At 39.7% G+C, this 16,435-nt stretch overlaps 1 protein-coding gene across 4 annotated transcripts in view; it reads left to right on the plus strand.

Annotated features, from left to right (window-relative positions):
- The window catches only part of SLC41A2 (solute carrier family 41 member 2), a 129,079-nt gene that overhangs the window by 36,936 nt on the left and 75,708 nt on the right, over positions 1–16,435 (plus strand). For 3 of the 4 annotated variants that reach the window (XM_061125465.1, XM_061125464.1, XM_061125466.1), the window contains one exon: positions 15,986–16,093. The exons of the other annotated variant lie outside the window; for it this stretch is intronic. In XM_061125465.1, coding sequence (XP_060981448.1) covers positions 15,986–16,093 — 108 coding nt within the window. The remainder of the gene's footprint in view (positions 1–15,985; positions 16,094–16,435) is intronic. 4 annotated transcript variants of the gene reach the window in all.

Raw genomic sequence — 16,435 nt, forward strand, 5'->3', positions numbered from 1 at the left:
TGTGCATAAATCCTGCTCCCTGTATAGCATGCTATATATGTATCTCAGATTTGTCTATAGACTTTATCTGTCACGTAGGATTAGTGATAGCCACCCATCCATCTAGACGAAATAAAAGTAAACTGAGCTAATCCCTTTGGACTTTCCAGTAGTTCCTAGGTAAATTTATACTTAGAATATTATTGGAAGCTGATGGCTACAAAACCCCAAGATCTTCTTGTATTTTATGAAGACGGTATTATTGGAATGCTGAAGAATCTTCCTTTGAAATCAACCATAGCATGACTCTCAAGTGTTCCTTAATTACTACGCTGCTAAGGCAGTTTGTCTATGTTTCAGAATTCACATGGAGTGATGCACTGATCCTGGACCTCTGAGTAACACTGTTTTTCTGATGTATAAAGCAGAGAGATCAGAGAGGAAAGGGATGGTGCGTTGACGTTTTGTGGATTAAATACCAGTGTGTTTTAAAAAGTGCAAAGAGAAGATAAGAGGACAGTATCAGTGTTAGATTAAATTTTTGTCATCAGTTTCTCATTTCGCAAAGCTAGGGACATCACATTTGTCCCTCCTTACAAGGTATAGCTATAGTTTTAAGAGTTTGTATTAAAGATAAAATTCCCCTTTTAACACAACTGTGACCTGAGGAAGGCACTAGCACTGTGATGTAATGGTTCTGGTTTTTATTTCAAAAATAATAAATGTAATTCTACTTCTGGGAAGCTGCAGTAAATATGCTTTCACTTTTCCTTCCCATTAAGTATCCCCAAACCCCAGAAACTTTATATAAAACACACATAAGATTCTGAAAGGCAGAAAGAAGAAAGAGGCTGGCTAGGCCCCTTAGGGCTCAAGGAGCAAAACACTGATGAGTGCCGGAGGTTTTCTTTTGCTTCATATAGCCCAGAAAGTGAAAGTGTTAGTCGCTCAGGTCATGTTTGACTTTTTGTGACCCCCACGGACGGTAGCCCTCCAGGCTCCTCTGTCCATGGAATTCTCCAGGCAAGAATACTGAAGTGGGTAGCCTTCAGTACCCTTCTCAAGGGGAGCTTCCCGACCCAGGGATCAAACCTGGGTCACCTGCGTTGCGGGCAGATTCTTTACCGTCTGAGCCACCAGGAAAGCCCACGTATATCCCAGATTTGGGGCTAAAAGAGCCGGCAGAGAGATGCAAACAAGGGCAGACAAAGCCAAACCAACGTAAGTCTGGTCTCTGTAGCCAGAGGACTAGGAGAGGAACGCCCTAACAAGACAGAAAAGTTTTAGACAATAACTGCTCTACTCTAGCCAAACACTGCAGAGAAAACTGTGGCCCCACCCACAGCCACCTCAGCAGAGCCTGGAGGGCATTCTGCTAAGTAAAATAAAATAGAGAAAGACAAATACTGCGTGGTCTCTCTTATCAAAGAAGAGTCAAAGTCATAAAAACTGAGAGTGGAATGGTGATTGCCAGGGCCTGAGGGGGTGAAGGAAATGGGGAGACGTTGGTAAAAGGGTACAGACTTTCACTTACAAGCTAAGTATGTTCTGAGGATCTGATGTACAGCATGGTGACTGTAGTTGGTAATACTGTGTTGTATACTCGAGTTTTGCTAAGAGAATAGGTCTTAAGCATTCTCACTGAAAAAAGAAAAAGTAACTGTGAGGTGATGAATGTATTAATTAACTGGTGGAATTCCTTTCATAATGTATATGTATTTTAAGTCATCCTACTGTACCCTTTAATATATTACAGTTCTGTTTGTCAGTTACACCTCAGTAAAGCTGGGGGCCAGGGTGGGGTGAAGGAGGCTGGAATGAGGTGCTGTAGTACTTAAGCCAAGATGGTATCGGAGAAGGGCAAGTAGAGTGCTGGGAATTTCATCTGGTCAGCTGATAATGAGAGGCCCCCAAGAGACCTGGAAGGAGAAATAGAGAACTCCACAGTTATAGTTGGAAACGTCAGCACTCTTCTCTCAGTAATTGATAGAACAACGAGATAGTAGATCAGTAGGGGTATAGAAGAATTTGACAACAGCACCAATCAACAAGATCTAACTGACATTTATAGAACACTCCACCCAAAAAACAGCAGAATGCCATTCTGTTCAAGCTCTTACTGATCATATTTAGAGATAGCTCATATCCTGAGCCATCACAGAAACCTCAACAAATTCAAAATATTGAAATCAGAGTATGTTCTTCAACCACAGTGTAATCAAACTTGAAAGCAGTAACAGCAAAAATCTTCAGAGATGAAACAGGATACTTTCAGATAATCTGTTGGTGGAAGAGGAAGTCTCAAGAAAAATGAAAAACAAAACAAAACATTGAACTGAGTGAAAATGAAAGTACAACATCAAAATTTGTGAGTCACCTGTGCAGTGGTCCAGAGATAGAAATTTATAGAACTGAATGCATACCTCAGAATTAAAAAAAATCTCAAATCAATAATCTAAGCTCCCATCTCAGACTTAGAAAAAATGAATAGAATATATCAAAAGCAAACGGAAGAAAGTAAATAATAAATATAAAAGCAAAACTCAATGACATTGAAAGCAGGAAGATAATAGAAAAAAAATCAGTGAAACAAGCATTTGATTCTTTTAAAAGATCAGTAAAACTGACAATTTGTAGCAGACTGACAATGAAAACCAAGAGAGAAGACATTACCAGTATCAGAACAACATAGGGGATATCACTACAGATTGTGCAGACATCAAAAGGGTAACTAAAGAAATGCTATAAATGACTCTGCACACATAAATTTTACAGCTTAAAGTGTAAATGCAGTTACTGCATTTCACCCAAAATGAAGTGGGTATTTTGAATAGCTCTTACTCACTAAGGAATTTGAATTCATACTTTTAGAAACTCCCCAAAAAGAAATCTTCAGACACAGATAGTTTCACCCGAAAATTCTACCAAATGTTTAAAGCAGAATTAACACTAATTCTACACAAGCTTTTCTGGAAAATTGATAGGGAAGGAACACTTACCAATTCACTTTAAAAAGATAATATTACCCAGATACCAAACCAAAGACAATGCAAAACACAAACAAACCAACCCAACCCCATCTCCCAAAACCCACAGACCAATAGTTCTCCTGAATCTAGACAAAAAAATCCTTAACAAAACATTGGCAAATAGAATTTAACAACATATAAAATGAATTATACACCATGGAAAATGAGGTTTATTCCAGGGATGAAAGTCTTGTTCACGATTTGAAAATCACTGTAACTCACCATATAAACTGACTAAAGAAGAAAATCACATGACTGTATCAACTGATACAGAAAAAGCAGTTGACAAAATTCAACATGCATTCATGATAAGAAACAAACTTAAATAAGAATAGAGTAGAACTTCTTCAGTTCAGTTCAGTCACTCAGCTGTGTCCAACTCTTTGCGACCCCATGAATCGCAGCACACCAGGCCTCCCTGTCCATCACCAACTCCCAGAGTTTACTCAAACTCACGTCCATCGAGCTGGTGATGCCATCCAGCCATCTCATCCTCCGCCGTCCCCCTCTCCTCCTGGCCCCCAATCCCTCCCAACATCAGGGTCTTTTCCAGTGAGTCAACTCTTCTCATGAGGTGGCCAAAGTATTGGAGTTTCAGCCTCAGCAGCAGTCCTTCCAATGAACACCTAGCACTGATCTCCTTTAGGATGGACTGGTTGGATCTCCTTGCAGTCCAAGGGACTCTCAAGAGTCTTCTCCAACATCACAGTTCAAAAGCATCAATTCTTCGGCACTCAGCTTTCTTCACAGTCCAACTCTCACATCCATACATGACCACTGGAAAAACCATAGCCTTGACTAGACGGACCTTTGTTGGCAAAGTAATGTCTCTGCTTTTTAATATGCTATCTAGGTTGGTCATAATTTTCCTTCCAAAGAGTAAGCGTCTTTTAATTTCATGGCTGCAATCACCATCTGCAGTGATTTTGGAGCTCCCCAAAATAAAGTCAGCCACTGTTTCCACTGTTTCCCCATCTATTTGCCATGAAGTGATGGGACCAGATGCCATGATCTTAGTTTTCTGAATGTTGAGCTTTAAGCCAACATTTTCACTTTCCTTTTTCACTTTCATCAAGAGACTTTTTAGTTCCTCTTCACTTCCTGCCATAAGGGTGGTGTCATCTGCATATCTGAGGTTATTGATATTTCTCCCAGCAATCTTGATTCCAGCTTGTGCTTCTTCTAGCCCAGCGTTTCTCATGATGTACCCTGCATATAAGTTAAATAAGCAGGGTGATAATATACAGCCTTGACGTACTCCTTTTCCTATTTGGGACCAGTCTGTTGTTCCATGTCCAGTTCTAACTGTTGCTTCCTGACCTGCATACAGGTTTCTCAAGAGGCAGGTCAGGTGGTCTGGTATTCCCATGTCTTTCAGAATTTTCCACAGTTTATTGTGATCCATACAGTCAAAGGCTTTGGCATAGTCAATAAAGCAGAACTAGATGTTTTTCTGGACCTCTCTTTTTCTTTTTCGATGATCCAGCGGATATTGGCAATTTGATCTCTGGTTCCTCTGCCTTTTCTAAAACCAGCTTGAACATCTGGAAGTTCACGGTTCATGTATTGCTGAAGCCTGGCTTGGAGAATTTTGAACATTACTTTACTAGCATGTGAGATGAGTGCAGTTGTGCAGTAGTTTGAGCATTCTTTGGGAATGCCTTTCTTAGGACTTCCTCAACCTTGTACTTAATGGTGAAATACTGAACGCTTTTCCCCTAAGAACAGGCTCAAAGCAAGGATGTCCACACTCATTACGTTTATTCAGCATAATGCAATAATTTAAGAAAAAGAAATAAAAGACGAACAGGTTAGACAGGAGGAAATAAAACTTCCTGTTTGCAGATGACGTGATGCTCTTCTTCGAAAATTCCAAGGAATCTACCAAAATCAAAACCAAGAACAGATAAATGAGCTCAGTAAGGCCATGGATACCCAATATGTACAAAAAATAAATTCAGATTCTAGCAATGAGTACGTTGAAATTTAAAAATAACTGTCAACTGAAAAAAATGCACAATGTGAGAGTTATGAGTTAAGTTTTATCTGAGGCAATATGAACAGCCTGGGAGACAGCACCTTAGATAGCTTTGAGAGACTGCTCCACAGAAGCAGGGGGATTTTGATAAAGGCGTGCACATGCAGTGAAGCATATATTTTTTTGTAGAAAGTTTTTGCTGGTCTCGTGAAGCTTCTGCTAGCCATGAGAAATAGTCATCACCATGAAGGACTTTAGTGTTTTTCTAGATATGAGGAGATAGACGAATTTGGCTCATAAAATCAGCTCCTGAGAATATCTGACTATCTGAAGACCTGTGCTGCCAGTTTTCCAGAGTACCTCATTTCTGCTGTCCACCCTGAAGTCCTTCAGGGGGTGTTGGAGGTCAACGGCTGTAGCAGCACCTGATTTAATCCTTGTAGATTGCAAGTACCCATGGCAAGTTCCAGTTTGTGGTTGATGACAATAACATTTACTCAAAAAGTAAATACCTGGATGTAAATCTTAAAAAACTCATACAGGATTTATATGCTGAAAGCTACAAAACACCAATGAATCAAGGAACATCTAAATAAATGGAGAGACTTGTATTCATGGCTTAGAAGATTTGACATAGTAAAGATGTCACTTCTCCCCAAATTGATGTAGTGTATAACAGAACTTTTAAAATCTTCATAAGATTTCTTTTAGAATAATATTCTAAAATGTACATGCAAAGGGACAGAATGTAGAATTTTCTTTTTTGAAAATAAAGTGGAAAGGATCTGTCTCCTTGATTCCAAGTTTATTAAAATGACCACAGTAATCAAGACTGTGGTATTGGTGGAGGGGTGAACATGCCTAGACTTGACACCAAGAGGATGGTCCACAAAAGGGAAAAAGGATGAATTGGACTTCATCAAATAAAAATTTTGTTCTGTGAATGACTCCATTAAAGGGACAAAAACACAGGCTACCAAGTGGAAGAAAATATTTGCAAACCACACATCTGACAAAAGACTAGAATAAAGAACTCTCAAAAACTCAACAATAAAAACAAAAACAGCCCAGTTAGAAAATTGGCAAAAAAACATAAAGGCATTTCACTGAAGAATGTGTACAGATTGTAAATAAGCTTGAAAAGATATTCAGTATCTTTCACCATTAGAGAATGCAAATGAAAACCATAATGAGCTAACACTATGTACCTATCAGAATGGTTAAAAACAGTGGTAGTATCAAATGCCATTGAGAATGCAGAGAAATGGTATCACTCATATATTGCTGGTGGGAATTTAAAATGATACAGTCACTTTGGAAAACACTTTAACAGTTTCTTTAAAGACAAAACAACCACCTAGACATTAACTGCCTTGCAACCTAGATGCTGCATTCCTAGGCATTTATTGCAGAGAATGAGGACTTATGCTTATCCAACTCCTGAATGTGAATGTTTACAGCTGCTATACTCATAATAGCCAAGAACTGGATACACCCCAGATGTCCTTCAATAACTGAATGGTTAAATTTTGGTAAATCCATATGCTGGAATACTACTCAGCAACAAAAAGGAATGAACTGTTGACACATGCAGCAATCTAGATGAATCTCCAGAGAATTATGCTGAGTGGAAAAAGCAAATCTCAAAAGGTTATACATACTATATTCATTTATAAAAATTCTTGAGTTGACATTTTATAGACATGAAGAGCTGATTAGTGTTTGCCAGGGACTAAGAAGGGACTGGAAGTGAAAAGTGGACATGGCTATTAAAGGGCAATAGAGAGTCCTTGTGATAGAAATGTGCTGTATATTGACTATCAATGTCATTGTCCTGGTTGTGAGATTGTCCTAGAGTTTTGAGAGATATTAGCATTGGGGTGAATTTGATACAGGGTACATGGGAATCTCTGTATTATTTTTTATAATTGCATGTGAATCTATAATTATTTTAAAAAGTTTAATGAAAAAACGTGTATCTGGTTGAGCATATCTAAGCTGTATGAAAGAATATGTAATGGAGAAAAGAGTCTTCTGCGTGCGTGCCCTTACCCTATTCTCTTCTTTAGAATTTAATGGTATAGTTTTGTTTTTTTTTTTTTGTCTCCTTCAATTGAAGTTAAATGCATGAAGATGCATACATACATGTTAATATGTGTGTGTAGTCACTAAAAAATACAAGCAAAAAACACCCTATAATGTTGCCCTTTACCTTGCTCTTCTTAATTTATCTTGGAGCTTCCTTATAGATACACACAGAGTTACCAGATTCTTCTCCAACTATGCAAAGATGTATCATTGTTTTTCTACCAAGTTACCTAATGGAGATTTAAAGTGCCTCAGATTTTTGTGACTATGAACAATGATGAAGTTGACTCATTATATGTATGTGTTTGAACTTATGTTCAAGTTTATTTGTAAGGTAACTTTCCTTGAAGTAGAGTTTTTAGTTGACAATTATGTGCATTTTACATTTGATGCATATTGCTGAATTCCCCCCAAAAGTTAAACCTTTACATTTATGTTCTCACCAAAAGTATAATAGAGTGCCTATTTCCTTATATTAATACTCCTACCAACAGAGTATTGTCCAAGTTGTTAAAAATTTAAATTTTTATTTTTTCTAACTTTTAATTTTGTATTGGAATATAGCTGATTAACAGTGTTTTAATAGTGTCAGGTGGACAATTGAGGGACTTAGCCACACATGTACATGTATCCATTCTCCCCCAGACTCCAGTCATCCAGGCTGCCACATAACATTGAGCAGAGTTTCATGTGCTATACAGTAGGTCCTTGTTGGTTATCCATTTTAAATATAGCAGTGTGTACATGTCCATTCCAAACTCTCAAACTTTATCCAACTTTTTGACCTGTACCAGTCTCACAGAAGAGGGCTGATCATCTTTTAATTTGCATTTTATAATTATGAATGAGGTTGATCATTGAGTCATATGTTTAAAAGTGAATGGGTTGAACTTTTTAAAACCAAGTTAAAATGAGAAACAATTCTTCTCTATGTTTTAAAATTGCATAAGCATGTTTTACCAGTCAGATATTTTTTAACTTTTTCTATTTATTCTTAAGACTCTATTTATGTATTCCCCAGCAGCAGCAGCAGCAGCTTATGTTATTCTTTTTTTCCTTAAGTTTCATATTTGTTTGTCCTTTGGGGCATGAATGGATTTTTAGGTTTCAAATGTATTACATTTGTAAGCAATCCAACATTACGTTTGAGGAGTGGGTTCTTGCCCAAGATTCTGGTTATTGACAGGTGTCCAAAATTAGGTAAGAAATCGATTTCCTGTAGGGCAGATTCTTACGGAAGCTTAGCAGTGCATAATAATCCGCCTCAGAGGATGTATTTGTATCATGGCAAAATTTGTAGGTAGGTGAAATTTACTGGGGGTGTTGCAGGAAGGGGGACCCCTTCCAGGACCTGAAACTGGGCTCTTGTCTAACACTCGGAAACAAATTGTCAGAGGAGACATATGTGCTGACAAAGCAAGAGATTTTATTGGGAAAGGGCACTCAGGTGGAGAGCAGGAGGGTAAGGGAACCCAGGAGAACAGCTCTGCCACATAGCTTGCAGTCTTGGGTTTGATGGTGATGGCATTAGTTTCCGGGTTGTCTTTAGCCAATCAACTGACTCAGAGTCCTTCCTGGTGGTGCACGCCTTGTTCAGCCAAGATGGATGCCAGAGAAAAGGATTCTGGGAGGTGGTCGGACATGTGGTGTCTCCTTTTGACCTTTCCTGAACTCTTCCGGTTGATGGTGGCTTATTAGTTCCGTGATCCTTACCAGGACCTCCTGTCGTAAAACAGCTTATGCAAATAGTTACTATGGTGCCTGGCCAGGGTGGGCGGTTTCAGTCAGTGTGCTCCCCCTAACAGGAGCACTAGCTGTATCAGCATTCCCTTTCTGGATTTTTTTTTTTTTCATTACTTCCTTCTTACAGGAAGATTAACTGATAATATGGTTTGGTGTTAGAACTAATAAACTCTCAATATTGTTATTTATTACAATGTACAGAAATGGTCCTGAACACAATTGTATGAGGTAGGTACAATTATGACCCTATTTTAGGTGAAGAAAGTAAAGCATAGTTTTACATAGCATACTCAAGGCATACAGTAAAAACAGTGAAAGGTTATTGCTGAGCCACTAAAGACACCAGAATTCTTGGCCTCCGGAGGAGAAGAATTCAATCTGGGGCCAGTGACAAGGCTTGATCTCTCAGAGCTTTTGTGTAATAAAGTTTTATTAAAGTATAAAGTATAAAAGAGATAGAGAAAGCTTCTGACATAGGCATCAGAAGGGGGCAGAAAGAGTGCCCCCCTGCTAGTCTTTAGCCGGATGTTATGGAGCTACTAGCAGTCTGCTAATTAGAGAAAGGAAATGTCTCAAAACTCAGAGACTGGCACCAGGCCCCTCACCCACAACATGCATTTTGAGGTAAAATCAGCCCAAGGTGAGCTGTCCCCGGCCATAAAATGATCCATGATCGACATGACAAGAAAGGCAGGTTTCCAAGCAAATACAGTCTCATTAACATAGCTTAAGAGAACATTTGCATGAGTACTGGTTTGTCAAGTCGGTTCTGAGTCTTAGGCAGAACCGACTTGAAGACAGAGTCTATGGTAAATACATAGTTCATTAACATAGCTTAAAACAAATATTTCCATAAGAAAAATGCATTGGTTAACTCAAGGTTTGAGAAAAGTTAAGTTCAGGTGGGCAGTGCCAAAGAATGCTCAAACTACGCACAAATGCAGTCATCTCACACGCTAGTAAAGTACTGCTTAAAATTCTCCAAGCCAGGCTTCAACAGTATGTGAACTGGAAACTTCCAGATGTTCAAGCTGGCTTTAGAAAAGGCAGAGGAACCAGAGATCAAATTGCCAACATCTTACGGATCATCGAAAAAGCAAGAGAGTTTCAGAAAAATGTCTATTTCTACTTTATTGACTACGCCAAAGCCTTTGACTGTGTGGATCGCAACAAACTGTGGAAAATTCTTACAGAAATGGGAATACCAGACCACCTGACCTGCCTCTTGAGAAATCTGTATGCAGGTCAGGAAGCAACAGTTAGAACTGGACGTGGAACAATGGAGTGGTTCCAAACTGGAATAGGAGTACGTCAAGGCTGTATATTGTCACCCTGCTTATTTAACTTTTATGCAAAGCTGCTGCTGCTGCTGCTAAGTCGCTTCAGTCATGTCCGACTCTGTGCAACCCCATAGACGGCAGCCCACCAGGCTCCCCCATCCCTGGGATTCTCCAGGCAAGAACACTGGAGTAGGTTGCCATTTCCTTCTCCAGTGCATCATGCAAAATGCCAGGCTGGATGAAGCACAAGCTGGAATCAAGATTGCCAGGAAAAATATCAATAACTTTAGATATGCAGGTGACACCACCCTTATGGCAGAAAGTAAAGAAGAACTAAAGAGCCTCTAGCTGAACATGAAAGAGAGTGGAAGAGCTGGCTTCAAACTCAACATTCAAAAAATGAAGATCATGGCATCTGGTCTCATCATTTCATGGCAAATAGATGGAGAAACAGTAGAAACAGTGACAGACTCTTTTCTTGGGCTCCAAAATCACTGCAGATGGTGACCGCAGTCATGAAATTAAAAGATGCTTACTCCTTGAAAGAAAAGTTATGACCAACCTAGACAGCTTATTAAAAAGCAGAGATATTACTTTGCCAACAAAGGTCCATCTAGTCAAAGCTATGGTTTTTCCAGTAGTCATGTATGGATGTGAGAGTTGGACTAAAAAAAAAGCTGAGCACCAAATAATTGATGCTTTTGAACTGTGGTGTTGGGGAAGCTTCTTGAGAGTCCCTTGGACTGCAAGGAGATTCAGCCAGTCCATCCTAAAGGAAATCAGTCCTAAATATTCATTGGAAGGACTGATGCAGAAGCTGAAACTCCAATACTTTGGCCACCTGATGTGAAGAACTGACTCATTGGAGAAGACCCTGATGCTGGGAAAGATTGAAGGCAGGAGAAGGGGATGACAAAGGATGAGATGGTTGGATGGCATCACCAACTCAATGGAGATGAGTTTGAGTAAACTCCGGGAGTTGATGATGGACAGGGAGGCCTGGCGTGCTGCAGTTCATGGGGTTGCAAAGAGTCGGACACGACTGAGTGACTGAAATCACTAACTATGTTCAGGTGGAACCAGGTGTTGTCATGGCAACACAGAATTTTAAGAGAAACCTCTTTTTAAATTTGTATAGAGAAGGGGAAGAATATAACACTAGCAGTTTGTTTCCTCCTGCTGCTAAAGAGAGAGATAAAAAATGTCTGACACTTGCAGCCTATTTCCTCTGTTAGGAGACCCCTGGCCTTCCTGCCTGTTAACCTCTCATTAGTATCAGAATTTCAACTCAGATTATCTTGTCATGCGAGTGTATGCTCCTCGGTTTTTGTCTTGTCACAACAAAAATTTGGAGTGATGGACATTAAAGCCCCCTGGCGGGTCACAGCTCTCGGAGGACAGACCATGTTATAGCTCTCAGGTCTCGAACGGACCGTGTTATAGCTCTTAAATAAATCAGTGTTACAGCTCAGTGTTACAGCTCTATTTATTTAGATAATAGCAGGAAAATCCATCTTCAAAGTGTGAGGGCACATCGATCCAAAGACGCGAAGAGAAGATCACCCCAACGCCCGGGGGAGAGGGAGGGAGCAAAAAGGGAGAGAAGAGGGCTTTGGCTCCTCTTTTTATATGTTTCTCTGTCCCTGGGCCTGTCTTATGTAAATTGGGCTTAGGCAGGAGCGTTGTTTGTTTTACCTGAGGTTCTCACTCCGGTCCTCGGACCTTCCTTTGTTCTATTTTCGTGGGCTTTCCCTTCCAGGTCTTTTAGCCACCGCCATTTTGGACTCTTTTTCCCTATTCTAACTACCTAACAATCTGATTCCAGAATCTCTCCTTTTGACTACTGTACTATACTGTTTCTCACTGTTCTCGTATTTCCCAAAGTGTGTGGCTAGACCTTAGAGGCGCTGTGGTATATATTAAATTTTTGAGGGAGACACAGTGACGTTTCTGCAGACCACTGGCTCGAGGTGGTTTGGCATTCAGTATTAGATCATACTCCATTTCTCTTGATGACATACGTCTGCAAAGCTAGATTTTCAAGTGCTGGGGAAAAAAGCAGGTGTCACACAAAAGTCAATATAGAACAAGAAATGAAGGCAATAGTTTCCGGTTACAAGGTTTGAGAAGTTATGCAATGCCCAACAGATACACACATCCCATTAGGAATTAATGTGGTTAGAGGACATAAAAATACAATATTTTCCTTCCAATGTTTGTGTTATTTCTTGAGAAGGCTATAAAATTGTTAGGGAATAAATACCTATTAAATTGTTTGGACCTAGCTGCTTGGCAGGACTGTTAGGTATTTCTTTTTGACCTAAGGAAGCCATGAAAACATTTCTGAGATGCTACAGGTGCTGTGAGCTGAGAAAGTTTGAGAACTTTAATAAGCACACGTATGCAGGTTATAGAGAGAAGAATGCAGAATTTATTGGGCACGAGGTAGGAAAGCAATATGTGAAAGTTCTTATTGTTATATCAATGATGAGGTGTAAGTGTTTTCATAGGCATTCTCATAGGAGCATTTGATTTTAATTAAACTTGAAAGGATGCTAGTAACCCAGTGGAATGCATCCCAGCAGTTCTGCAGTGCGATTGTGTGACTGATAGAGAAATTTAAAACCATCGTATAGGTAGGTGTCTTAAAATTACGACGTAGGTAAAACATATTCCTGAATTGTGTCTAATCTGATAAAAATGCTATCTTGCTGGGTCCAGCCTCGGCAGGATCCAAGGGATACCCTCAGGATGAATGGCGTCGGCGAGAGAGAGACGTGAGACCAGCCTTGATGGGGCCAAGTCGGCGAGGGAGAGAGAGAGAGAGAATGACCAGACGGGGGGTGCAGCAGGGTCTGGCAATGCTTTATTTTTTACCGTGGCTTTTATACCCTAAATTAGTACATTTCTAAGGGGAAGATAGTTTAACATTACATCAGCTTGTTCTTCATGAAACTAGGGTGTTTTCTGAATGCTTCTTTGTTTATGGGGGTCTTGTACATTATCTTCTGGCCTTGGGGCCTATTGACATTTTATGACCTAGGTGAATGCAAAGCTGTTTTCCGTAATCTATTCTTTAATGAACACAAAGGTCAGTCCTTTTGCAGAAGTTATCAGTTAAATTTATCTAAAAGGTTTACCACACAAAGACTCTGCAGCTCCAGTGAGGCAGCCCCTGTTTAGCATTCCTGGTTAAAATGAACAATTCTAAACTCTTATTTTTATAAATCTTTAACTATAACTGCTTTTAGAATAATATTTTATGTTCTCTAATAGGGTTTCCTCACCCCAGAAGGGCTCTGTGCCTATTAGGGCCTTTGTGTGATCAGGTTCTTTATGCTGTTTATGATTAAGGTGTTGTCAGCAGTCATGTGCATTAGTACGCGTTTGCCAAGCAGGCTAGAATGCCAGCAAAGGGGTCTAAATTGAAACACTCCTTTCATCCTGGATAATCTTATAGGATACCACTGTCCGGTGGACATATTAATTAAAGTTCTAAATTGATTCTGTTTGGAAAGAGATCGGGGAAGGCCTTCTACCCGTGTCACAGAAATTAGGGAGTAGCCTAATATAGCAAGCATCAGAAAGACAGAGATCATCTTTAAGGTGAGCGCCGGGGCAGCTTTTCGAAATCCCTGAAGTCCTGATCTGCCTTGCTTGTCAGGTCTCCTCCTCACGACCTTGTCATGGGTGGGATCTTGTGTGCTGGCTCCCTTCACTATCTCATAAGTTTGTTGTGAAAATTAAATGATGAAGAACAGCAATCAGTGAATGTTGACTGCTGTTAGTATTTATTATTATTATTGTCTGTTGTTATTCATCATCATCATCACCATCATTTCAGAAGGATACATATCCCACTAGGACAGCAGAATTCTTAGCCAACATAAAACACAGGCAAAATTGTTTGGTAGTTTCTTTGATAGGTTAAGGAATCTGAGGGGTTACTGGACCCCCAGTGCCTCTTTTAGCTCCATCCTTTATTGAATCCCTGGATGGATTCGCTTGTGAATCCTTCAAACCAGGTTTTCACCAGACTGGCCTGACAAATATTTCCTGAGGTCTCTTTAGTCCCTAGTTCTACATCTATTTGGAACAGCCTCTAGGGAAACTTTGGAGACAAATTAAAATTTCCTTTCACTTATCTGATAGATTTAAGTCTTTTCTCAGCTGTATTGGTATTAGTGACAGGACTGTATTCTTGATATGTTTTGGCATAAGTTAAGATGCTTGGTTACTAAAGTCTCATACTGGGACAATCACCTCTTAATAGTACTTGTGAAGTAGCATTTTGTGTTAGTCATTTGTATGGCATTTCCAGTTTATAAAGTGCTGTAATATCTGTTGTTTTCATTATTATGGTATTTCTCCATAGGCTTGACAGGACAGATAGTATCTTCATTTTATGGTTGAAGAAGTTGAAATCAGTAAAGTACATAACTCATCAAAGACCACACAGCCAGTTTGTGACAGATCCATCCCTTGATAACAGATTTTCTGATTTCCAGTTTCATGCTCCTTACGATCCTCTGCTCTGCAGCCTCTTGCCTCACATCCTAAAATAGGGAGCAGAACATGGGACAACTCAGAAGTCCTGGGGTCAATTCTAGGTCCCATCTTTTGGTTTTGGGAAAATCACTTTATCTGAATCTCTATTTCTTCATTTGTGAAACTAGCTAATAATATTACTGTAATTTTTCTGTAGGTTGGTTATACTCAGTGTTGGAACCAAGATTCAAATACAGTTTATCTGGTTCTTGAATCACTAGTTACACTGACTTGGCATCATTAAGAGATAAAGTAGACTTTAAGAGTTAACAGAGTTGGACTTAACTTGGTTGTCCAATGGTTAAGAATCTGCTTTACAGGAATGTGGAATTCGATCCCTGATCCAGGATCTAACATCCCACATGATGCTGGGCAATTAAGCTCACATACCACAGCTAGAGAAAGTCTGTGTGCCACAACGAAGACCCAGGGCAGCCAAAAAAAAAAAAAAAAAGATTGTGTAGCAAGCTAGATATACTATGAGATATAATGACTTTATCAGCTATTACTCCCAACTCTAACTGAGTCTTCTAAAGTAACTCAAGGTTTCAGAACTCTGGAGAATTGTTGTTGTTCAGTCGCTAAGTCATGTCCAACTCTTTGTGACCCCATGGACTGCAGCACGCCAAGCTTCCCTCCTGGAGTTTGCTCAAACTCATGTCCTGAGTCGATGATGCCATCCAGCCATCTCGTCCTCTTATCACCCTCTTCTTCTCCTGCCTTCAATCTTTCCCAGCATCAGGGTCTTTTCCAATGAGTCAGCTCTTCGCATCAGGTGGCCAAAGTATTGGAGCTTCAGCTTTAGCATCAGTCCTTCCAGTGAATATTCAGGATTGACTTCCCTTAGGATTGACTGGCTTGATCTCCTTGCTGTCCAAGGGACTCTCAAGAGTCTTCTCTAGTATCACAGTTTGAAAGCATCAGTTCTTTGACACTCAGCCTTCTTTATGATCCAAATCTCACATCCATACATAACTACTGGAAAAACCATAGTTTTGACTATATAGACCTTTGCCAGCAAAGTAATATCTGCTTTTTAATATGCCATCTGGATTTGTCATAGCTTTTCTTCCAAGGAGCAAGTGTCTTTCATTTCATGGCTGCAGTCACTGTTCGTAGTGGTTTTGGAGCCCAAGAAAGCAAAATCTGTCACTGTTTCCATTTTCCCCCCATCTATGGGAAATGTGTTAAGCTGAATGTTCAATGATTAAATGACCCATGTAGGTACTTAAAACGTAGGTGCAACATTGGAAAAAAAAGGCCGAAAATTTTGGAAATCTTTATTCTAAAGTGTTTTTAAAGAGGGTTGAAAATTCTTTTTTTTTTTTTTTTCCTTACAGCACTGGGAGGTGTTCAAAAAAGTAACAGAAGTTTTCATTTTAGTTCCTGCACTTCTTGGTCTCAAAGGGAACTTGGAAATGACATTGGCATCCAGATTATCCACTGCAGTAAGTTTATTCCTACCTCTAAGTATGTATATTTTCTACACATGTGCACACACACGTTTGTATGTGTGTGTGTCTATGTCTCTTTGTGTGTGTATATATATCACATGTGCTGTTCCTCTCTATTAAGGAGAACTTTTATGAGGAAAAAAATTTTCTCCTCTGTCTACTGATAAGTTTCTAAACCTCAGGGCAATGCTAAGTAGCTATGCCTGTTATCATGTCCTGAAGTTCCCTGGGGTGTCTGATCTGGGAATTACAGGCCCTCCTTTACTCTGAGAAGAAGTGGCATTCTTGTCTCCTTCCATTTGGGGTATTCTGACTATCATCATCAGTGCGTAAGAC

Source organism: Dama dama, chromosome 22 (genome assembly GCF_033118175.1).
Source record: "Dama dama isolate Ldn47 chromosome 22, ASM3311817v1, whole genome shotgun sequence".
Lineage (NCBI taxonomy): Eukaryota > Metazoa > Chordata > Mammalia > Artiodactyla > Cervidae > Dama > Dama dama.